The 24254-nt window shown below is 40.2% G+C and overlaps 1 protein-coding gene across 7 annotated transcripts in view; it reads left to right on the forward strand.

Moving 5' to 3' along the window:
• KIAA0319L (KIAA0319 like) overlaps nucleotides 1–24254 on the forward strand; it is a 123521-nt gene that overhangs the window by 37004 nt on the left and 62263 nt on the right. For all 7 annotated transcript variants that reach the window (XM_054496304.1, XM_054496315.2, XM_063665971.1 and 4 more), the window contains exon 3: nucleotides 13651–14174. In XM_054496304.1, the coding sequence (XP_054352279.1) occupies nucleotides 13651–14174 (524 nt within the window). The remainder of the gene's footprint in view (nucleotides 1–13650; nucleotides 14175–24254) is intronic.

Raw genomic sequence — 24254 nt, forward strand, 5'->3', positions numbered from 1 at the left:
CATTTATATTAGTCTCCAATTCTATATATTTATTGTCTTTTAATCTCTGTCTCCCCCGTCTAAGTTATAAACTCTACCAAAGTAATGCCCAGCATGCAGCAGGTGCTCAGAAATACTTGTTGAATGGATGAATGAATAAGAAGATGAGGATAATAGCTAGGAGGGAAGTAGGGGTGCTTTAGTTTTGAAAAGAATGGAGGTCATTGAGGTTGCTCATGCTTGAGGCAGCAGAACCATTAAAGAGCAGAAGTTCAAGACCAGCCTAGGCAAAATAGTGAGACCTCATCTCTACAAAAAAATAAAAACATAAAAAAATAGCTGGGTGTGGTGGCACACTCGTGTAGTCCCAGCTATTTGGGAGGCTAAGGTGGGAGGATTGCTTGAGCCTAGGAATTTGAGGCTGCAGTGAGCTATGATTGCACCACTGCACTTCAGTGTGGGTGACAGGATGAGACCCTGTCTTAAAGAAGAAAAAGAGGCCGGGTGCAGTGGCTCATGCCTGTAATCCTAGCACTTTGGGAGGCCGAGGTGGGCGGATCATGAGGTCAGGAGTTTGAGACCAGCCTGGCCAATATGGTGAAACCCCATCTCTACTAAAAATACAAAAACTAGCCAGGCGTGGTGGCGCATGCCTGTAGTCCCAGTTACTTGGGAGGCTGAGGCAGAAGAATTGCTTGAACCCGGGTGGCAGAGGTTGCAGTGAGCCAAGATCGTGCCACTGCACTCCAGCCTGGGCGACAGGGTGAGACTCCGTCTCAAAAAAAAAAAAAAAGAAAAGAAAAGAAAAAAGAAGATTTGAGGGTGGCTACTGTAGGAAATGAAATAAATAATGAAGGCGGAAACTCGGAGAATGGCCAGGAAGCCCACTCCTGATAAGAATGGAGACCATTTACTTAGAGTGAGATCAGTCTGTGAAGTTGGATCATTTTTTTCCCAGCTCTCAGAACAGATTCATCCATGATTGCCATTTTCCCAGATAGTCAGGGCAAAGGAGTGGAGAATATCAGTACTGGAGAGGTTGAAGTGATGGACTATAGAATTGGAGCTGAATAAGGACAGATATGAAGATGAATCTGAAACATATCTTCTCTTTCTCTTCCTGAATGATCTCATCTATGCTCATAGTTTTAGTTTCCTGTGGGGAGAAAGAGAGAGCAAAGTTCTTTTCACTGGGCTGGTTTGAGCACATAGATCCTGGTCTGGAGAATGCTAAGAGATGTCTGGAGGCAGAGGTCAGGCCATGCCACACAGAATTTTGAAGGCCACTATGTGAGGTTCAGGAAGGTCACCTAAGCACCATATAATCAAGGTCTGCTCTGTTAAGTGGTTTTACTTTTATTTCGTGTAACAGGAAGATAAATAATTTGGGTGTTTTAATTGTCACTGAAAGGCAGCAGGGAAGCAGCCTGGGCTGGAAATGTGGATCCACATTTGAGAGCAGTGGAAGTTTACATAGAATTAGAAGCCATCATATGGTTGAAGTTATACAGGGAAAAAAAAAAAAAAAAAAAAAAACTATAGTTCACTGTACTGAATCACTTTTAATTGTTTTTTTTTAAAACAAATATAGCTTACAATCACTTTTAATTCTTACCATGTTCTTTCTAAGCCTCTGGGCCTTTGTTTGAGTATTCTAGTTGCTACCTCCTACCTGTTTTGATTTATTTTCCTCTCAAAATTTCACGTTCCCAAGGACACCAGATTTGCCTGGTTTATACCTCTCTATCTGTTAGATGGAGATAATTTTAGGGCATTCAGATGGGCTACACCAAAAATGCCACATAATTCATTTTAAATAAGAAATAGCCCCATAACTCATCATCCTCTGACATTAGTCAAACTGTAAGGAGAATTTGAGCAAGCAAGCCTTTTTTTTTTTTGAGACAGTCTTGCTCTTGATCTTCTTGGCTCACTGCAACCTCCGCCTCCTGGGTTCAAGCAATTCTTCTGCCTCAGCCTCCCGAGTAGCTGGGATTACAGGTGCCCACCACCATGCCCGGCTAATTTTTGTATTTTTAGTAGAGACGAGGTTTCACCATGTTGGCCAGGCTGGTCTCAAACTCCTAACCTCAAGTAATCCACCTGCCTCAGCCTCCCAAAGTGCTGGGATTACAGGCGTGAGCCACTGTGCCTGGCCAATTTTTTAACTTTTATTTTAGGTTCGGGGGCACATCTGAAGGTTTGTTATATAAGTAAACTGGTGTCACAGGGGTTTGTTATACAGATTATTTCATCACCTAGGTATTAAGCCTAGTACCCAATAGTTATTTTTTTCTGTTCCTCTTCCTCCTCTCACCTCTACCCTCAAGTAGATTCCAGTGTCTGTTGTTCCCTTCTTTGTGTTTGTGCGTTCTCATCATTTAGCTCCCACTTACAAGTGAGAATTTGGTTTTCTGTTCCTGTGTTAGTTTGCTAAAGATAATAGCCTCCAGGTCTATCCATGTTCCCGCCAAAGACATGATCTCTTTTTTTTATAGCTGCATAGTATTCCATGGTATATATGTACCACGTTTTCTTTATCCAGTCTGTCACTGATGAACATTTAGGTTGATTCCATGTCTTTGCTGTTGTGAATAGTGCTGTAATGAACACTTGCATGTGTCTTATGGTAGGATGATTTCTGTTCCTCTGGGTATATACCCAGTAATAGGATTGTTGAACTGATGGTAGTTCTGCTTTTAGCTCTTTGAGGGATTGCCATACTGCTTTCCCCAATGGTTGAACTAATTTATACTCCTACCAGCAGTGTATAAATGTTCCTTTTCTCCGCAATCTTGCCAGCATCTGTTATTTTTTGGCTTTTTGATAATAGCCATTCTGACTGGTGTGACATAGTATCTCATTGTGGTTTTGATTTGCATTTCTCTAATGATCAGTGATATTGAAGTTTTAAAAATATGCTTGTTGGTTGCCTGTATGTCTTCTTTTGAAAAGTGTATGTTAATGTCCTTTGCCCACTTTTTATTGAGGTTGTTTTTCTCTTGTAAATTTGTTTAGGTTCCTTATAAATGCTGGATATTAGACTTTTGTCAGATGCATAGTTTGCAAGTATTTTCTCCCATTCTGTAGATTGTCTCTTTACTCTGTTGATAGTTTCTTTTGCTGTGCAGAAGCTCTTAAGTTTAATTAGATCCCATTTGTCAATTTTGGCTTTTGTTGTGATTGCTTTTGGTGTCTTTGTCATGAAATCTTTGTCTGTTTCTATGTTCCTAGGATGGTATTGCCTAGGTTGTCATTGTCTTCCAGGGTTTTTATAGTTTTGGGTTTTACATTTAGGTCTTTAATCCATCTTGATTTGATTTTTGTATATGGTATAAGGAAGGGGTCCAGCTTTAATCTTCTGCATATGGCTAGCCAGTTATCCCAGCACCATTTATTGAGTAAGGTGTCTTTTCCTCATTGCTTGTTTTTGTCAGCTTTGTCAAAACTCAGATGTTCATAGGTGTGTGGCTTTGTTTCTGGGCTCTCTATTCTGTTCCATTGGTCTATGTGCCAATTTTTGTACCATTACCATGCTGTTTTGGTTGCTGTAGCCCTGTAGTATAGTTAGAAGTCGGGTAACGTGGTGCCACCAGCTTTGGTCTTTTGGCTTAGCATTGTATGGGCTATTTGGGCTCTTTTTTGGTTCCATAATAAATTTTAAAATAGTTTTTTCTCTAGTTCTGTGAAGAGTGTCATTGGTAGTTTGATAGGTATAGCATTGAGTCTGTAAATTGATTTGGGTAGTATGACCATTTTAATGATATTGATTCTTCCTATTCATGAGCATGGCATGTTTTTCCATTTATTTGTGTCTTCTCTGATTTTTTTCAGCAGTGTTTTATAATTCTCATTGTAGAGCTCTTTCACCTGTCTCTGGAATACCTGTATTCCTAGGTATTTTATTCTTTTTGTGGCAGTTGTAAATGGGATTGCCTTCCTGATTTGAGTCTTGGCTTGGGTGGTGTTGGCGTGTAGGAATGCTAGTGATTTTTGTACATTGATTTTCTCTCCTGAAACTTTGCTGAAGTTGTTTATCAGTTGAAGGAGCTTTTGGGCCGAGACTGTGGGGTTTTCTAGATATAGAATCATGTTGAATGCAAACAGGGATAGTTGTACTTCCTCGCCTCCTATTTGAATGCCCTTTATTTCTTTCTCTTACCTGATTGCTATGTCTAGGATTTCTAATACTGTGTTGAATAAGATTGGTAAAAGAGGGAATCCTTGTCTTGTGCTCGTTTTCAAAGGGAATGCTTCCAGCTTTTGCCCATTCAGTATGATGTTTGTTGGCTTTGGGTTTGTCATAAATGGTTCTTACTACTTTGAGGTATGTTCCTTCAATATCTAATTTATTGAGAGTTTTTAACATGAAGGGATGTTGAATTTTATAGAAAGCCTTTTCTGTACCTATTGAGATAATCCTGTGGTTTTTGTCTTTAGTTCTTTTTATGTGATGAATCACATTTATTGATTTGTGTATGTTGACCCAAACTTGCATCCTGGGGATGAAGCCCACTTGATTGTGGTGGATTAGCTTTTTGATGTGCTGCTGGATTCAGTTTGCAAGTATTTTGTTGAGGATTTTTGTGTTGATATGCATCAAGGATATTGGCCTGAAGTTTTCTTTCTTAGTTGTGTCTTTGCCCAGTTTTGGTATCAGGATGATGTTGGCCTCATAGATTGAGTTGGGGAGAAGTTCCTCCTCTTCAATTTTTTGGAATAGTTTTAGTAGGAAAGTACCAGCTCTTCTTTGTACATCTCGTGGAATTCAGCTGGGAATCCATCTGGTCTTGGGCTTTTTTTGGTTGGTAGGCTATTTATTACTGATTCAGTTTTAGAGCTCATTATTGGTCTGTTCAGGGAATCAGTTTCTTCTTGGTTCAATCTTGGGAGGGTGTATGTGTCCAGGAATTTATCCATCTCTTCCAGGTTTTCTAGTTTGTATGCATAGAGGTGTTCAAGTAGCTTCTAATGGTTATTTTTATTTCTGGGGGGTCAGTGGTAACATCCTCTTCATCATTTCTAATTGTGTTTATTTGGATATCCTCTCTTTTTCTTCTTTATTAGTTTAGTTAGTGGCCTATGTTATTAATTTTTTCAAAAAACCAACTCCTGGATTTGTTGATCTTTTGAATTTTTTTTTGTGTCTTGATTTTCTTCAATTCAGCTCCAATTTTGGTTATTTCTTGTCTTCTACTAGCTTTGGGTTTGATTTGTTCTTGCTTCTCTTTCAGTTGTGATGTTAGGTTGTTAATTTGAGATCTTTCTAACCTTTTGATGTGGGTATTTAGTGCTAGGAATTTCCCTTTTAACACTGCCTTAGCTGTGTCCCAGAGATTATGGTATGTTGCATCTTTGTTCTCATTAGTTTCAAATAACTTCTTGATTTCTGCCTTAATTTCATTATTTACCCAAAAGTCATTCAGGAGCATGTTGTTTAATTTTCATGTAATTCATGTAATTGCATGGTTTTGAGTGATTTTCTTAGTTTTGACTTCTATTTTCATTGTGTTGTGGTCTAAGAGTGTGTTTGGTACAATTTTGGTTCTTTTTTTTGGAGATGGAGTTTCACTGTTTTTGCCCAGGCTGGAGTGCAATGGCACGATCTCGGCTCACTACAACCTCTGCCTCCCAGGTTCCAGGAATTCTCCTATCTCAGCCTCCCAAGTAGCTGGGATTACAGGTGTGTGCCAGCACACCCGGCTAATTTTGTATTTTTAATAGAGACAGGGTTTCACCATGTTGGCCAGGCTGGCCTCGAACTCCTGACCTCAGGTTATCCACCCGCCTCGGCCTCCCAAAGTGTTGGGATTATAGGTGTGAGCCAGCCGGCCTTAGTTTTGGTTCTTTTGCATTTGCTGAGGATTGTTTTATGTCCAATTATGTGGTCAGTTTTAGAGTATGTGCCATGTGTCTGTAAGAAGAATGTATATTCTGTTGTTTTTGGTTGAAGAGTTCTGTAGAGGTCTATCAGATCCCTTTGGTCCAATGTTGAGATCAGGTCCTGAATATCTTTGTTAATTTTCTGCCTCAGTGATCTGTCTCATACTGTCAGTGGAGTGTTTAAGTCTCCCACTATTATTGTGTGGGGAGTCTACATTTCTTTGTAGGTCTCTAAGAACTTGCTTTATGAATCTGGGTGCTCCTGTGTTGGGTCCATATATATTTAGGATGGTTAGGTTTTCTTGTTGAATTGAACTCTTTACCATTTTGTAATGCCTTTCTTTGTCTTTTTTGATCTTTGTTGGTTTAAAATCTGTTTTGTCTGAAATTAGGATTGCAACTCCTACTTTTTTCGGTTTTCCCTTTGCTTGGTAGACTTTCCTCCATCCCTTTATTTTGAGCCTGTAAGTGTCATTATGTGTCACTCATCCTTACAAGTGAGAAGTGAGAAGACAGAATGCCATTGGGTCTTGTTTTTATCCAGGTTGCCACTCTGTGCCTTTTAAGTGGGGGCATTTAGCCCATTTTGTAAGTTTTTTTTTTTTTTTATCCCTAGCATCGATGATACTTTCCAACACAGTAAATGTTTGTAAATGTTTGTTGATTTCATATGTGTTTACTTTCATCTCTTGCCCATTTATAGACATTTTGGTTGTCAACCCAACTATGTGTGCACTTTTATATTTAGCTTTTTACTCTTAGGGTTACACTGTAAACAGTTTTCCATCTTGCCACCTGGTCTTTATAATGATCTTTTAATGATAGTTGTTAAGTTGCTATGCCGTAATTCACTTAACCATTACCCCAGGAAGAACTAATAGACTAGAATATACAAATTTAGAATTGACTGCCTTGTTAATGAATTCTCAACTACAGGAGGTAATTTAAAACAGTGGAAAATACCTTGAATTGTTTTAGAGGGGATTTTAGCTCTAGATGGGAATTGAACTAAATATATTTTTAAAATATTTCTTTCCTTGAAATTTGGTAATTCTCCTATGTTTTGTGGCCTCTGTAAATGAATGTGAACCTTGTGTGTTTGAGTATATAAATTTCAAAATGTTAGAGACATCACTCTCACAAATATAAAGGAAACGTTTGTCAGAGATTTAACTCATGAATGAGGGAATGGTGGGCAGTAAAACTGCTTTTAAGAAATACAAATTTATGTTGTCAGTCAGGAAAAGAATGATGAAATAAGTTTGTAAGTTAGATGTGAAATATTAATATCTTACAGAACACTAAAACTAAAATATTGGAAAATATGTATATTATTTTTGTTTTGTTTTATTTTTTGAGACAGGATCGTACTGTCTCCCAGGCTGGAGTGTGATGGCATTATCATAGCTTAATGCAGCCAGTATCTCCCAAGCTCGAGCAATCCTGCTGCGTCAGCCTCCTGAGTAGCTGGAACTATAAGTGCACACCACCACACCTGGCAGATTTTTAAAAATTTTTAGTAAAGACAAGGTCTCGCTGTGTTGCCTGGGCTGGTCTCAAACTCCTGAGCTCAAACTATTCTCCTGTCCCAGCTTTCCGAAGTGCTGGGGTTATGGGAGTGAGCCATCATGTGCAGCCAGAGGTTATATTTTATACTGGACAGAAAAAAAATATAGATATGTTATGTAGATATGATTTATATATACATAAATCACAATCATTTGTAACTTATATTCTATAAGTTAATATCTACATTTAAGCTCTACTCAGTAGTAAATAGTGAATCAAACAAAGGTACATTCTCTTAGACCAGAGGTTGACAAGCTTTTTCTTAAGGGGCCAGGTAGTAAATATTTTAGGCTTTGTGGGCTGTTAAGTTCTATTACAGCTACTTAACTCTGCCATGGTAGAGCAAAGGCAACTATAGATAACACATACATAAATGAGTTCCAGTAAAAATTTATTTACAAAAATAGGCAGCAGCCTAAATTGGCCCCTGGGCTATCGTGTATAGCCCCTGGTTTATTGAATCTGTAGTAATATCCCTTCTTTCATTCTTTTTTTTTTTTTTTGAGGTGGAGTCTCGTCCTGTTGCCCAGGCTGGAGTACAGTGGTGCGATCTCAGCTCACTGCAACCTCCACCTCCTGGGTTCAAGCGATTCTCCTGCCTCAGGCTCCCAAGTAGCTGGAATTATAGGTGCATGCCACCATGCCCAGTTAATTTTTGTATTTTTAGTAGAGATGGGGTTTCACCATGTTGGCCAGGCTCGTCTCGAACTCCTGACCTCAAGTGATCTGCCTGCCTTAGCCTCCCACAGTGCTGGGATTACAGGCATGAGCCCCTGCACCTGGTCCCTTCTTTCATTCTTGATTCTGGTAACTTTTGACTACTTTTTTTTCCTGTGGTCAGTCTGACTAGAGATTTATCAGCTTCATTGATCTTTTGAACAACCAGGCTTTTGTTTCCTTGATTTTTCTCTATTGTTTTTTGTTTGATTACTCTTCTCTTTATCATTTCTTTCCTTTACTTACTTTGGAGTTTAATTTACTCTTTTTTCCCAGATTTTATGATGGAAGCAAAGATCATTTATTTATTTATTTATTTTTGGTCATAGTTTGGCTTTTATTTTTCCAGATCTTTTTATTTTATTTTATTTATTTATTTTTTTTGAGACAGAGTCTTGCTCTGTTGTCCAGGCTGGAGTGCAGTGGCATGCTCTTGGCTCACTGCAACCTCCCCCTCCCATTTCCAGCAATTCTCCTGCCTCAGCCTTCTGAGTAGCTGGGATTACACATGTGTGCCACCACACCTGGCTAATTTTTGTATTTTTAGTAGAGACGGAGTTTTGCCATGTTGGCCAGGCTGGTCTGGAACTCCTGACCTCAAGTGATCCATTTGCCTCAGCCTCCCAAAGTGCTGGGATTACAGGCATGAGCCACCACGCCTGGCTTAGATCTTTTTGAATCCAGGTAATATAAGTGGACAAACAAAAATAGCTTCATTGTTAAAAATATAAATAAGAACATAATATATAGATTTTCTGCAACTTGCTTTTTCCACTTAAGTTATCAAGGGGGATATTTCTATGGCTGTATATAAAATTCTATGCCATTTCTTTCAAATGGTACATAGTATTCTGCAGCAACTATTTCCATATTGACAGACATTTAGGTTCTTCAGCTATTTCACTAATACAAACCATACTACGGTGAACATCCTTACAAGTGAGAAGGTTTCTAGATAGAGGTGCACTTACTAAATATCTCCTCTTTGATGGTCAGAAGAAATAAACTACTTTCGCATGTTTACCACACTACATTAGATGACCCATTCTTTTTAAAAATTTTAATTTTTAGTAATTTTTATCTTTTGTAGAGATGGAGTGTCACTATGTTGCCCAGTCTGGTCTTGAACTCATGGGCTCAAGTGGTCCTCCCACCTCATCTTCCCAAAGTGCTGGGATTATAGGCATGAGCCACCATGCCTGGCTTGATGACTTTGTTATAAATTTTCTTATGTTGTTTAAGGGCTGAACTTTGGGGAAAAGCTTCCCACATTCATTACATTCATAAAATATGGATTTTCTGATTTTCAGCAAGGCCTTGGCTGTACCTGAAGGCTTTCCCACATTTCTTATAGTGAAAGGTTTTTTGTTTTTTGTTTTTTTTTCCCCCCAGTATGAATTCCTTGATGTCCAATAAGAGTTGAGTTATTTGTAAAGGCTTTCCTACAGTCATTGCCCTGATAGGGTTTATTTCCACTATGAGTTTTCTGATGCCCAGCAAAGGAGATTTGCCCAGCAAATCTTTCTATACCTGAAAAAGATTTCACATTTAATATGGTGATAGAGTTTCTCTCCTGTATGAAATCTTTGATGACTAATAAGAGTCAAGCTCTTACTAAAGGCTTTTCTGTATTTATTACACCAATGTACTTTTTCACCAAGATGGTTTTTCTGATGCTCCAACAAAGTTGAGTTATCTCTGAAAGCTTTCCCACATTCCTTACATTTAAAAGGCTTTTTTTCAACCAGGCACAGTGGCTCACACCTGTAATCCCAACACTTTGGGAAGCGAAGGTCAGGGGATTGCTTGAGCCCAGGAGTTCAAGAGCAGCCTGGGCAACATAGGGAGACCCCATCTCTGACAAAAAGTTAAAAAATTAGCCAGACACAGTGATGCTCATCTGTAGTCCTAACATCTTGGGAGGCTGAGTCAGGAGGATCGCTTGGGCCCAAAGGTCAAGGCTGCATCGAGTCATGATGTGCCACTGCTCTCCAGCCTGGGCAATAGAGTGGGACCCTGTCTCTAAATAAATAAATAAAATAAATGTTTTTAAAAGGCTTATCTCCACTGTGTTTTCTCTCCTGATGAGTAAGGACTGCCTTCTGAACAGTTTCCCACAGTCGTGTTTGTAGAGTTCCTGACTGTGTGAATTCTCTGATGACTTGAAAGGACAGTTTTGGCCAGGTGCGGTGGCTCGTGCCTTGCTCTGCAGTGACAGAGTGAGACTCCCTCTCAAAAAAAAAAAAAAAAAAAAAAAAAAGAAAAGGCTCTTTTTTTCTGAAAGCTTTTTCACGTTTATTGGTATTTCTCTCTAGAATAAATTCTCTGATGATTAATAAATGTTGAGTGCTTGAGGAATTTGCCACATTCAATACATCTATAAAGTTGCTAGCCTATGTGAGTTTATGATGATTTGAAAGGGGTGATAGTAGGATAGTCTGCTCATAAAGACTATTCCACATTCTTTATATTTATGGGGTTTCTCACTAGTATGATTGCTCTGGTGGCTAAAAGAGGAAGAGTTGTATTCGAATTGTACTTTCCCACATTCTTTGCATTTATAGCACCGCATCTCTGTGGAATCTCCTCCCTCTCAATCGAGGCCTCTTTCTATCATGACGCTTTTTGTTTGCTCTTGAAGAACTTCAGAGTATTTTGCTTTAGGATTAAGATCTTTGTTTCAAACCGGTACTCCTGGACTGCAGAGGTACCTGATGCAATTCTGATGCCTCCATCCAGGCTCCTTGCTGCAGTTGGGTGATTAGTTTTGGTTTGAAACAGAGAAGCCCACAGACACAAGATTCTCATAGTTTTCCAGCATCACATGGCTGTACAGGTCCTGTTAAGTGTATTAGGTTATCTCCATTCAACCTTGGTACAGTCCACAGCCACATCCCCAGATGTTAGTGATCCCTGGATTTGGGCCATCTGTCTCCTGAACTGTCTCCCAGATAAGAGCAGAGAACCCTGTGTATGCTAATAGTTCTGGAGGCTAGAAATCCAAAATCAAGGTGTTAGAAGGGTTGATATCTTTGGAGACTGGAGGTAGAATTCCTTCCTTGCCTCTCCCTAGCTTCTAGTGGTCGCTGTCAATCCTGGCTTTCCTTGGCTTGCAGCCGTATTACTCCAATCTCTGCCTCTGTCATTAAATGTCGTTTTCTGCATGTGTCTGTCTAAATCATTGATTTTATAGACTTTTCTTCTCTGAAATAAGCATTTAAAATTACGAATGTCCCTCTAGACATTGCTTTAACTGCATCCGACAAATTTTTATATATTGTGTTATTTTCATTCAGTTCAAAATATTTTCTAATTTCCCTCATGCAGTTTCAGCCTATACCTTAGTAAATCAGTGTTCAGCCAAAACTGAAGGTGACTACTGTTCAGATTTCTGGAGCTCCTTCTCTGTGTAGCTTCCTCCTTTCTGGTACTTTGTTAAAACATTCTAACTACCAGTCACCCTGAACTCTGTCTCTTCAGTTTAGCAACTGCCCTGTTATGCTTGCCTTCTCCTTGCCTGTGCCACAGTCTGGAGCGTGCCTCCAGCAGAAAGCCAAGGGATTCGTAGAGCTCACCTGGTTTGTTTCCTTTGTCTCAGGGATCATAGTCCTGCACTGCCTGTTGTCCAGTGTCTAAAAACAGTTGCTTAATATATTTTGTCTAGTTTTCTAGTTATTCATGGTGGGAAGGCAAGCCCCATAGCAATTCCTTCTTCAAGAGCAGAAGTGGAAGTTGTATTGCATTTTTAAAAATTAAATAATATATCAGCTTACAAAAAAGTACAGATAATTTTCATCTGTGTTGACCTCTTAAGTATGAGAAAATTGTTGTGAGAAGAATGAGGGAAAATTGATATAAAGGTAAAAATAATAGTTACTGATACAACAATTTGATTTCAACAAAGTCTGTTCACTCAGTTAGCTGTTACCAAGATTCTTACTATTGGTGCCTGTGTGGAAGGGTAAATAAAAATGAGGGGGTATTTCTGTATCTCTTGGTAGCTTGATTTTTTTTTCGTAGTTGGTATTCTTCATCTTTTTTTTTAAGGGAGTTCTATTTTCTGTGGCCTTCTAAATTGCCTGGTCTGGTGTTAGGTTGGTGCCAGTGCTGGCTTCCATAGTGCTCCTGACTCAATACTCTAGAAGCTTGCCTTTATCTTCCTTTTATCTTTGATTAGTTTCCACATTTAGTCTGTTGGACATTTAGTAAGTATTCCGTGGGAGTCAGATTGGCTTTGGCTGATTGTCAGTTGCTTTCGTTAGAGCTCTTTTCAGTTGTGTGTACATGCAGACATGATTATCCATATCTTCAGTGTTTTGATTCTATTGCATATTTTTTCTATGTAATTCTAACATATATTTTATGTTATAACCCCAGGGCCAGGACTAGGGTAAGGAGAGAGGTGCCCAGAGCACAGAATTTAAAGAGACACTCACTATGAAGGTCCTGTGAGCCAACCCTGCAGTGGAATGACTCTGAAAGTGAGCACCTCCTTAAATTTTGTGCCTGAGGCACCTCTCTTGCCTCACCCTAGTTCTGTTTCTATGTAACCCTGACAATAGCTGGTAGTAGACACCTATAGAGCCAGTACCTTAAAGTGAACTCACATAATCACTTCCGTTTAGAACAAGTTTTGACTTCATCTAAGAAAACAGAGGTGAGATACTATTTCAGAAAAACCAATGCCATACCTGAAATAATTAAAACAGTCCAAAGTTTATCCATAAGCAACATTAGCCAGAATTTTGGATCATATTATCTAGGTTACCCATAGCATGTCACTGTTGTACTTATGTTCCATTATTTCTTATCATGACATGACTTGTCATTAGGAAGTTCTTTCTAGCAGAATTGCTCTCATGATTAAAATTTTTGGTAATCTTGACTACTACTCTGGCTGATATTATGATATGCAAAACCATTTGACTTTGGCAAATGATTGGTTAAAGAATGAATGTGCCTATAACCTGCATGAGGTTCAGAGTACTCAGTCTGTGTTGCTGCCAGTTTGTTGGGGAAACTGTTCTTCTGGTCCCACAGTTCTCACATTGCTACCTGTTCTTCTGGTCCCACAGTTCTCACATTGTCCCTGAGAAATACCTTGGAGGTGAGTGGGAGGTCATCAGGTATTGGGACTCTGCCCTCTTCCTCCCAACTTGCCACTTCCCTGCATATGCTTCTACCAGAATACCTCTTTTTTTGTTTTTGTTTTTGTTTTCTTCCTGTTTATGAAGTGAAATTCTATGTAAAAGGTCTCCATGGCAGGAACTCATTGAGAAGGAGAACCGTTAATGAAAGTGGAGCAGTATTTCTAGAACCTAAAATATCCAACGACAAAAAACACTCTCTTTCACTTCCTTTGTTCCACTCACTAGATGGCTTTCTCACCCTCTTAAAAACTCGTCTTCAAAATAGCCTCAAATATTGGTACTCAGGGTTCTTTATGGAGCAGTAGTTTCTGTTTTTATTTCATCTGAAAATGTTTTCATTCTTTGTTTTTAGATGCCAGTGAGAGCAGGTGCCAGCAGGGGAAGACACAATTTGGAGTTGGCCTGAGATCTGGGGGAGAAAATCACCTCTGGCTTCTTGAAGGAACCCCCTCTCTTCAGTCATGTTGGGCTGCCTGCTGCCAGGACTCTGCCTGCCATGTCTTTTGGTGGCTAGAAGGGATGTGCATTCAGGCAGACTGCAGCAGGCCCCAGAGCTGCCGGGCTTTTAGGACACACTCCTCCAATTCCATGCTGATGTTTTTAAAAAAATTCCAAACTGCAGATGATTTGGGCTTTCTACCTGAAGATGATGTACCACATCTTCTGGGGCTAGGTTGGAACTGGGCATCTTGGAGGCAGAGCCCACCCAGAGCTGCACTCAGACCTGCTGTATCTTCCAGTGACCAGCAGAGCTTAATCAGGAAGCTTCAGAAGAGAGGTAGTCCCAGTGAAGTAGTTACACCTATAGTGACACAGCATTCTAAAGTGAATGACTCCAACGAATTAGGTGGTCTTACTACCAGTGGGTCTGCAGAGGTAAGCATGCTATGAATAAGGAGCAGAGAAATGGTTAAATCTGCTCTTACATTTGGTATACATGAGCAATGAAGCTGATGCTTGCGGGCAATGCTCATAGGCTGAGTGTATATATAAAGCTGCTTGGTGTCAGCTTCATTGATGTTGCCCAGATGTACAAAGAATTACCCTAGAGATGTTCATTTTATGTAGGTCTGACCATTGTTTTGGTAAATGCAGAAAGCTGCTCATTATCTAGTCTAAGCTGGTTCTTGGCTACAGGTAAGTACAGTTGTGTGGCTGTTAGTATCCACCAACCATTCTGCAGTATTTTCTGCCAAATTGCAAAACAGTTGATTGATGTAGTTACAGTCAAGTTCTCCTCCATCTCTCGCCTGTAAACACATTCTTTATGAGGTAGTTTCTATTCCAGTCAGAATTAACCATGCCTGGTACTACAGATTAAGATCTGACCTGCTGGGCTGTGGAGCAGGATGTGGCCATTAGCCAAGAGGTCTCTGGAGTGAATTCTCACCAAGCTGTATATGCCAAGGGAGATACCACCAGTAAAGTTTATTCTGCTTATTATGTTTCTTCATTGTTGATCTCCTTGGGGAAGTGATTAAAAGGAATGACTCACTCTCTGCTCAGTCTTCCTTGATTGCTGTGACTTATTTTTGTATTTGTTTTGTCCTAGTTGTCTCTATCAAGTTGAAGCCAGAGTGGGCTACCACATGCCAGGTGCTCTGTGTACTAATTGTTGCACTGTGTTATTTTGTTTAATTTTCATAGCAATATTTCCAAGTAGGCATTATTAGCCCTGTTTACCTGGTGAGAAAACTGAGGCCCAGAGAGGTTAAACAGTTTGCCAGTGATCATGCAGCATAGCTAGAATTGGAACCCAGATTTAATATTAAGAAAAAAACTTTTTAGTGCAGTATTAGAGAACAATCCTAGATTTAATATGCCCATAAACATTTATGACTACCTACTGTCAATGTCAGGCACTTTTCTAAGCCTTAGAGATACAAAGGTGAATAAGAATGGTTCATGCCCTCAGGGAGTTTATAACCTAGTGGAGACTGATACATGAAGATAGGTATTTACAGTGGTGTATAATTATTGCATTAACATACTTATGTACACAATGCAGTAAGAACACAAAGAAGAAGTGATTCACTTCAGCAGGCAAGTGGTGTGTATGTGCAGGTAAGACTTCTCAGAGATGTTTAACATTTCTTGAAGGATGTGAAGGATTGTACTGGGGTGGGGTTAATGGTGGTAAAAAAACATTCTGGACAGAGCCACAGTGTATGTAAAGGCTCAGTCATAGTCATTGTGCATTTACTTGCGAGGTACTATACTAAGCTGGGTACTGGGAATATTACAATAAATAAGATGATATCATTTCTGCCCTAACAAGGCTTATACTCTGGCAAGGAATATTACATTTCTAATAATTAAATTATTATAATAATTATAAGCTTGATGTGGATAACGAGAGGGTAAATACAGAGTGCTGTGAAAGCATCCAACAGGCACCTAATACAAACTAAGGTGTCAGGTTAGGCCACTTTAAAGAAAGAAAGTTTAAGCTGATATTTGAAGTCGGAATTCGGAAAAGAAACAGGGAAAAAGTATTTCAGGCAGAGGAAATAACAATTTCAAAGTGTGTTAGGTGCCCTAGACTATGGCAAGCTCAAGAAATTGGGAGAGACTGGCGTTGCTGGGCAAACGGAGAAAGAGAGCTGGTGGTGAAAGGGAAGTCTTGAGAGGTATGCAGAACCTTGAGGCCTTATTAAAATACTGGTTTTTATCTGAAGATCAGTGGGAAGCCATTAGGGAGTTTTAAGTAGGGAATGACATCATCAGATAGTGGCTATGTGGTGAATAGACTGGAAAGGGCGAGAATATACAGTTGACCCTTGAACAGTGTGGGGGTTAGGAATGTCAACCCTTTGTGCAGTTGGAAATTTGCATAAACTTCTGAATCCCCTAAAATGTAGCTACTAAAAGCCTACTGTTGACTGGAAGCCTTACCAATAAGATAAACAGTCGATTGACACATATTGTGTATGTCATATGCATTATATACTGTATTCTTAAACTAGATAAAAGAAAATGTTAAGAAAATTGGCTGGGTGCGATGGCTTATGCCTGTAATCCCAGCACTTTGGGAGGCCAAGGCGGGCGGATCACAAGGTCAGGAGATTGAGACCATTCTGGCTAACATGGTGAAACCTTGTCTCTACTAGAAATACAAAAAGTTAGCCGGGCGTGGTGGCAGGCGCCTGTAGTCCCAGCTACTCGAGAGGCTGAAGGAGGAGAATGGCATGAACCTGGGAGGTGGAGCTTGCAGTGAGCCAAGATTGCGCCACCGCACTCCAGCGTGGGCGACAGAGCAAGACTCTGTCTCAAAAAAAAGAAAAAAGAAAAGAAAGAAAGAAAATCATAAGGGGCCAGGCACGGCAGCTTATGCCTGTAATGTCAGCACTGGGGTAGGCTGAGGCAGGTTTATCACTTGAGGTCAGTTCAAGACCAGCCTGGCCAACATGGTGAAACCCCGCCTCTACTAAAAATACAAAAATTAGCCAGGGCGAGGTGGTGCACACCTGTAATCCCAGCTACTTGGGAGGCTGAGGCATGAGAATCGCTTGAACCCAGGAGGTGGAAGTTGCAGTGAGCCGAGATTGCACCACTGCACTCCAGCCTGGGCAACAGAGCAAGACTCTGTCTCAAAAAAAAAAAAAAAAGAAAATCACAAGGGAAAATATATTTAGTATTCATTAAGTGGAAGTGGATCATCTTATAGGCATCCTTGTTGTCTTCACGTTGAGTAGGCTGAGGAAGGAGGATTAGTTGGTCTTGCTGTCTCAGGTGGCAGAGGCACGAGAAAATTCACATATAAGTGGACCTGCACAGTTCAAGCCTGTATTGTTTAAGGGCCAACTGTATATGGCCTGGTAAAATAGGAGGCTCTTCAGGCAAGAGAACCATTATACTAAAAAAGGATATTAAAGACAGGAAAAGGGATAAATAATGAATAATCCCTTAGAGCTGTGGTTCTCAAACTTTAGCATGCATCAGACTCACTTGAAGGCCTTGTTAAAAATAAATTGGTCTTTGTTTCTTGCTCTGAAGAGATGGAAATAAAAAAGATTGTTGGGCTCCAACTCCATAGTTTCTGACTCAGTAGGTCTGGAGTATGTTCTGAGAATTTGCATTTCCAAAAAGCTCCTGGAGTGTGCCAATGCTGCTGCCCAGGGACCAGAACCACTGCCTTATAGAGCAGGAGGGTTAGAATACTGAGCACAGAGTACAGTATTAGTCTTAAGCAGGATACCTCCTTCATTGTGACAGAGAGAAAGGATTGGGTAGGACACTGCCAGGGTGGGTTTATATACTGGGTAGAAGGAAATTGTTGTAGTTCTCATCTCATTCTTGTTTTTTCTTAAGTGTGATAGATCATTTATGGATAGTAGAAACAGAGGTAGAGGTAGATAGGATTGGGGGGAGTGGGTAATAGACAGGAAAATCAGAGGTTTAGGGAGGGGGGTAAAGGTCTAAAATAGCCATCATGAAGGATAGAAGATGGCAAACTAGATAAGGAAATAGAAATATTGCTGGGTAGCCTTGAAGATGGAGACCGTGCATTTATAACAGTGATACTGATCTTTACAGTTGTGTGATTCTCCTCAGTAGCTCTCAGCAACTCTGTCAAGAAAAGCCTGATAATTTGATTCATCCAAGATAGGAACTTTGCTAGGTAGTTTGTACAGAAGGAAAATGAGGTATGGAAATCGAGGTTGTTGTGAAAAGAGTGATGAGAGATAGTATGAGAAAGTATAAAAAGAGGCAAAGATAGCAAGGCGCTGCAGAAGTAGACAAGTTTGGCATTTAGAGGTTACCATGATAGGAAGCAGATGTCAGAGGAACGGGTAATTGTGAGTGCTGGAAGGATAGGAGGTGGTGGTCAGAGTATGTAATATTTGAATTTAAGATTTTGGAGGTGGAAAAGTTCTGATGGCAGAATCTAGGGTGAGCTGTGGAAGAGGGTTGCTGGGGTAGAGTGGAGAAGACGTTTATTGGAGGCAAGGAGCTCAAAGAACCCAGCAAGCTCAAAGAATGTGTTAAATGAGTTACCTATGTGGACACTGAGGTAGTCTTTAATGATGGTGATGGTGATGATGATGATGATGATGGCAGCAATAACTGATGTTTACTGAGCGTTTACTATATGCCAGGTACCATTCAGAACCCTTTACGTGTATTAACTTTTGATCTATACAAATCCTGTGAATTACTATTACTGTTCCTTTTTTTTTTGAGACAGAGTCTCACTCTGTCGCCAGGCTGGAGTGCAGTGGCGCGATCTCGGCACACTGTAACCTCTGCCACTGGGTTCAAGTGATTGTACTGCCTCAGCCTCCAGAGTAGCTGGTACCACAGGGGTGTGGCACACCCAGCAACTTTTTTTGAATTTTTAGTAGAGATGGCGTTTCACCATGTTGGCCAGGATGGTCTCGATCTCCTGACCGCGTGATCCGCCTGCCTCTGCCTTCCAAAGTGCTGGGACTACAGGCATGAGTCACCGCGCCCGCCCGTTCCTGTTTTATAAATGAGGAAACTCAGGAAAAGAAAGTTAAGGAACATGACCAAGGCAACACAGCTAGGTATATGGTACAACCAACACTTGAACCTAGGCAGGCTGATTCTGTACGGACTCAGTCCTCCTTTTTTTTTTTTTTTTTTTTTTGAGATGGAATTTTGCTCTTATTGCCCAGGCTAGAGTGCAACGGCGCGATCTTGGCTCACTGCAACCTCCGCCTCCCGGGTTCAAGCGATTCTTCTGCCTCAGCCTCCCGAGTAGCTGGGACTATAGGCATGTGCCATCACGCCCAGCTAATTTTTTGTATTTTTAGTAGAGACAGGGTTTCTCCATGTTGGTCAGGCTGGTCTCGAACTCCTGACCTCAGGTGATCTGCCTGCCTCGGCCTCCCAAAGTGCTGGGATTACAGGCGTGAGCCACCACGCCTGGCCTGTCCTCTTACTGGCCTGTCCTTTCTTACTGTTCAGGTAGGACTTGGGATGAGGAGGACTTTTGAAAGCCAGATGTCAAAGTCACCAGTAAAATAGGAAGAGTGACGAGTAAATTGGGAGATGATAGCTGCAGTGAGAATTGAAGTGGCAGCAGGATGGCAAAGGAGAAGAGGTTTTTACAGGGAGGTAGAAGAATAATGGTTTGCAGAGGACATTGGGAAGGGGCAGCAAAGAAAATAGCTCTAGCATACTATAGGATAATTATGGCCAGTGAAATTAGAAATGGACAAGTTAGAAATATGGTAGATTTAGATCTGACAGTCTCCTGGAGGATGGTGAAAATTCAAACTTGGGTCTTACAGAATTCAGGTGTATGCTGGAAGGAAGATCCTGAGGATGTGTTGGCTATAGAGAGTTCTTCTAGTTTACCATTAGTGGGCAGCGGCAAGAAATTGCTGCTAGTGAGTAGGATTTCAAGACCTTTGTGGTCTAATATGGAGAGTGGGTAGACATGAGGGGAGGAATATTGAATTTGAACTATGAACCCCAGGAGTGGGAGTGGGCTTTTGCTGCATGCGGTGTTGCACGGAAGCATTACAAAGCTTGGCATTACATATTGAGAACTGCAAGTATTGCTAAAAAAAAAAAAATGGGGCAAAGTGAAATCTTCAGATCCAGATAAGTGATATTTGACCTTATATATCATGCTTAGGAGCTAGCTTCTTACCCTGAAGCCCATGTGTAGCTCTGGAAAGGTGGTAAGATTGCCTTGTGCGTTTAGAATTGCCTTGGCATTTCTTTTGGGAGAGAACTTGGGAGTTCAAACTTGTGCTTAATGCGCTAGGGAAGGGAAGAGAAAAGTATGCACTGCAGATCTCATTCTAATTAGGGATGACTGGCTAGCAGCACCAGTTTCTAGTTTGTGCTGTTTTCACTAAGGTAGGTCAAGCAACTCTGCATCCAAAGTGGAGAGAAATTGTATCATAAATTGCTTTTGTCTTGCCTGCCTGCAGAGCTGCAAAGGCATTTGGATTGTCAGTCTGCATTTTTCACTCTTTTGGAAATATACATATATTGAATCCAAAGGCAGATATTGTGGACCTTTTGCAATTCCAAAAGTAGAAAGGAATGTCATAATATATTCCCGTTTCTCACCTTAAAGAGGGAGAAGCCTGTCCTGCTTAGTTTAAGTATTGCACCGTTTCTGTACCATGAACCTCCGAATTGTTGGCAGGAGGAGCACAGAGGCTTGTTGATTGGGTCCTGGAACATGTACAGTATAAGCAGTTCAGCCAATTAATTGTGTACATTATAAGAATGTGTACAGCTTAAGCAGTTCTGACAATTAATTGCTGCCAATCCTGCTATGTGCCAGAGAAAAAAGTGCTTTATTTGAGCGCAGGAAATGAAAGTCCACTTAGGTATCCCTGCATGTAAGGTTTGGCTGTAGGAAGACTGAAGTGACTGAAGTGTTCTTCTCCCTAACAGCATCGTCTCCCTGTTTCCAGTCAATAATCACACACGGCATTTTAACCCTTAGCAAGCCAGTGGCTTTCTGTGGAACAAATAAATGACTTAGAGGATAAATGAGCCAAGCACCCAGATAGCCATCTGCTGCCTTTTTCTGAGAACTCTTGTGCTGGCTCCATGTAAGGCCTGAGTTTACCTCTTATCAGAAGATAGAGGTATGGGGTGTGGGCAGCCACAGAGGGATAACCTTACGTAACTGATGACAGAAACCTAAGCAGTGCTGTTTCCCTTCATGTTTTGTTGTTGTTGTTTTGGGTTTGTTTTTCAGGGTTTTTTTTTTTTTACTTGTTTTTACTTGTTTGCTTGTTTTTGTTGTGTTACTTCTTGGACCACAACACCCTTTCCTTATTTTTTTTCCCTTCATAGCTACCCATTTTCTCCTCTAATAGTTCTGGTTCTTTAATCTACTTATCTAGTTTTTAGTATGTACAGTGAGTTTGAAATTGTGTTTATTGGCTACTTTGTAAGCTAATTTATTGTCTTAATTCATTCAGGCTGCTCTAACAGAATACCATAAACTGGGTGGTTTATAAACAACAGAAATTTATTTCTCACTGTTCTGGAGGCTGGGAAATCCCAGCTGAAGGTGCTGGCTGATTTGGTGTCTAGTGAGGGGCCAGTCTGCTTAGACACTGCATTCTAGCTATGTTCTCACACGGTGGAAGGGAAGACAAACTCTCTCTGGTCCGTTTTCTAAGAGCACTAATCCCATTCACAAGGGCTCCAACTTCATGACGTAATTACCTTCCAAAGGCCCTACCTCCTAATACCATCAGTTTGGGGGTTAGCTAGATTTCAACATACGAATTTTGGGAGAACACAAACATTCAGTCTGTAGCACCTACAGAGCAAGAGTTGATGGGGATTTTGGTGTGGGTCCCTTAACAACTCCTTACTAACTGGCAGAACTTGACCATCTCTTGTTAACACCACAGGTGTCATCCCTCTCTTTCCTATTTAGTGGATGGTCTTAGTTTCTCTAAGGAAACTCTCAGAAGACTAACTTTTAATTAATTTCTATAAAGATAAACCCTGCCATATTCTCCAGTCTCAGCTTTAGTTGCTGAGAGTTGGGATGTGGTGTGTCATTAGACCCCACTAATGCAGGAAGAAGACCTGACTAATGCCACTGCAGGAAGACATTCCTTTCCATTGGTAGGATTTTTATTAGTGACAATGGTGGGTTTTTATTTCAATACCATTGTGTCTCAAATCAAAAGGCATTGAAAGCTGAATTTTTATAAATTGTTATTTAATATTAAGTAGAAACTAGGATAGCATGTGCCTTACCAAGGAGGACCCCTATATGGATTGTGATTACGTGACCAGGTAAGTGTGAACATCCTGTGTGTGGCATTACAGACTCCTACTCAAAATGGAATAGATAGTGATGGAGAGTTTTCTTTTGTTATCTTTAATTATGACATTAATTGCTGGGCCTGGCTTACTTGATTTGAAGAGGGTAGCCTCAGAGTGGAGGCAGGGAGGAAGGGAGAAGGAAGAAGAGAAGAGAATTGGAGAGATGGAGAAAGAGAATATGAATTGAAACCTTTCATCATTATAAGACTTCTTGAAGAAGAAACAGGTTTGTTCAGAATTGATTTAGTTTTTATGATTTCTATCCAGCGCCAGAAAAAATTGCTCAAGGAAATTACATCCAACCCTTTATTATCCCTTAAAAATTTTTAGTATTACTTCATACTTTCTTTTTTTTTTTTTTTTTTCTCCGAGGTGGAGTTTCACACTTATTTCCCAGGCTGGAGTGTAGTGGTGCAATCTCGGCTTACTGCAACCTCCGCCTCCTGGGTTCCAGTGATTCTCCTGCCTCAGCCTCCCGAGTAGCTGGGATTACGGCACCCGTCATCATACCCAGCTAATTTTTTGTATTTTTGTAGAGACAGAGTTTCATCATGTTGGCCAGGCTGGTCTCGAACTCCTGACCTCAGGTGATCCACCTGCCTTGGCCTCCCAAAGTGCTGGGATTACAGGCGTGAGCCACCGCGCCCAGCCTACTTCATAGTTTCTCAAATAAAATAATTTGTTCCATGTCTCCTGTTTCTGTTTCCTTAAAAATGCAGTACATACATTTTTAAAAATGATAAACAAGCTTTTTCTTTAAAACAAATTATTTTAATAAATGAAAATCTGTCTGCCTAACTTTAAAATAGTCACACTGTTCTTCTACTTCTGGGAATCTGTCTAAAGCAATAGTTTCTAAATAAAACTTTGCACACAATGGTGAGATGATACTTATTTTATGAAAAAAATGAAAGCAGTCTGTCTAATGAGGGGAAAATGGACATTGTGCAATCGTTATAAATACGCTTTTGGGTGCATGAATGACTCTTTTGTTACTCCTTTCTCCTTTCCACTCCACCCACATGGAATACTTGTTCTTCTGTGGGTGCCATACTTTTAGAAAGCAGCTTTTTTGAAGTATAATTGTCATATCATAAACTGTACATGTTTAAAGTGTACAATTTGGTTAGTTTATTTATATCTATCTCTCTGTCTATACAACCATCACCATAAAAAGATAACGAATATATGTATCAACTCTAAAATTTCTCCTGCCGCGTTGTAATCTGTCCCTCTCACCCCCTCTAGAAAATTGATCTGCTTTTAGTCATTATAGATTTTCTGTAATTTTTAAATAAATTGAATCATACATTACGTACGTATTTCTTTTTAACAACTTTATTGAGGTATAATTTATATAAGAAAACATTCCTTTTAAGCATACAATTCAGTGGTTTTAGTAAATGCGTAGAGTTGTAAATCATTATTACAATCCAGTTTGATAACATTTCTTTTTTTTTTTTTTTGCCTTTTTCCTGCAGTACAGTTTGATAACATTTCTATCACCCCCCAAAACTTCCCTTGTCCCCATTTATCCAAAAGTTCCTGTGTGCCATCCCTATTCCCACCCCCAGTCCTAGGCATCCATTGATCTGCTGTCTCTATAAATGTGCATTTTCTAGACTTTGCATTAATATGGAATCATGGAATATGTAGTCTTTTGTGTTTAGCTTCTTTTACTTAGCATAATGTTTTTATGTCCATTCATGTCATAACATATATGCCAGTAGCTGCTTTTTTTTTTTTTTTTTTTTTTGAGACACAATCTCCCTCTGTTGCTCAGGCTGGAGTGCAGTGGCACTATTTCTGCTCTCTGCAACCTCGACCTCCAGGGTTCAAGTGATTCTTGTGCCTCAGCCTCCCGAGTAGCTGGGACTACAGGCATGTGCCACCACGCCCAGCTAATTTTTGTATTTTTTTAAGTAGAGACGGGTTTTCACCATGTTGGCCAAGCTGGTCTCAAACTCCTGACCTCAGGTGATCTGCCCACCTCAGCCTCCCAAAGTGGTGGGATTACAGACATGAGCCACTGCACCCAGCCCCTAGTAGCTGGCTTTTGAAAATTCCTAAGTAGTATTCCATTGTATAGATATAATTTGTTTATCCATTAACCTGTTAATGGATATTGGATTGCTTCCAGATTTTGGTTATTACAGGTTAAGACGCTAGGAA

Source organism: Pongo pygmaeus, chromosome 1, assembly GCF_028885625.2.
Source record: "Pongo pygmaeus isolate AG05252 chromosome 1, NHGRI_mPonPyg2-v2.0_pri, whole genome shotgun sequence".
In the NCBI taxonomy this organism is placed as follows: Eukaryota; Metazoa; Chordata; class Mammalia; order Primates; family Hominidae; genus Pongo; species Pongo pygmaeus.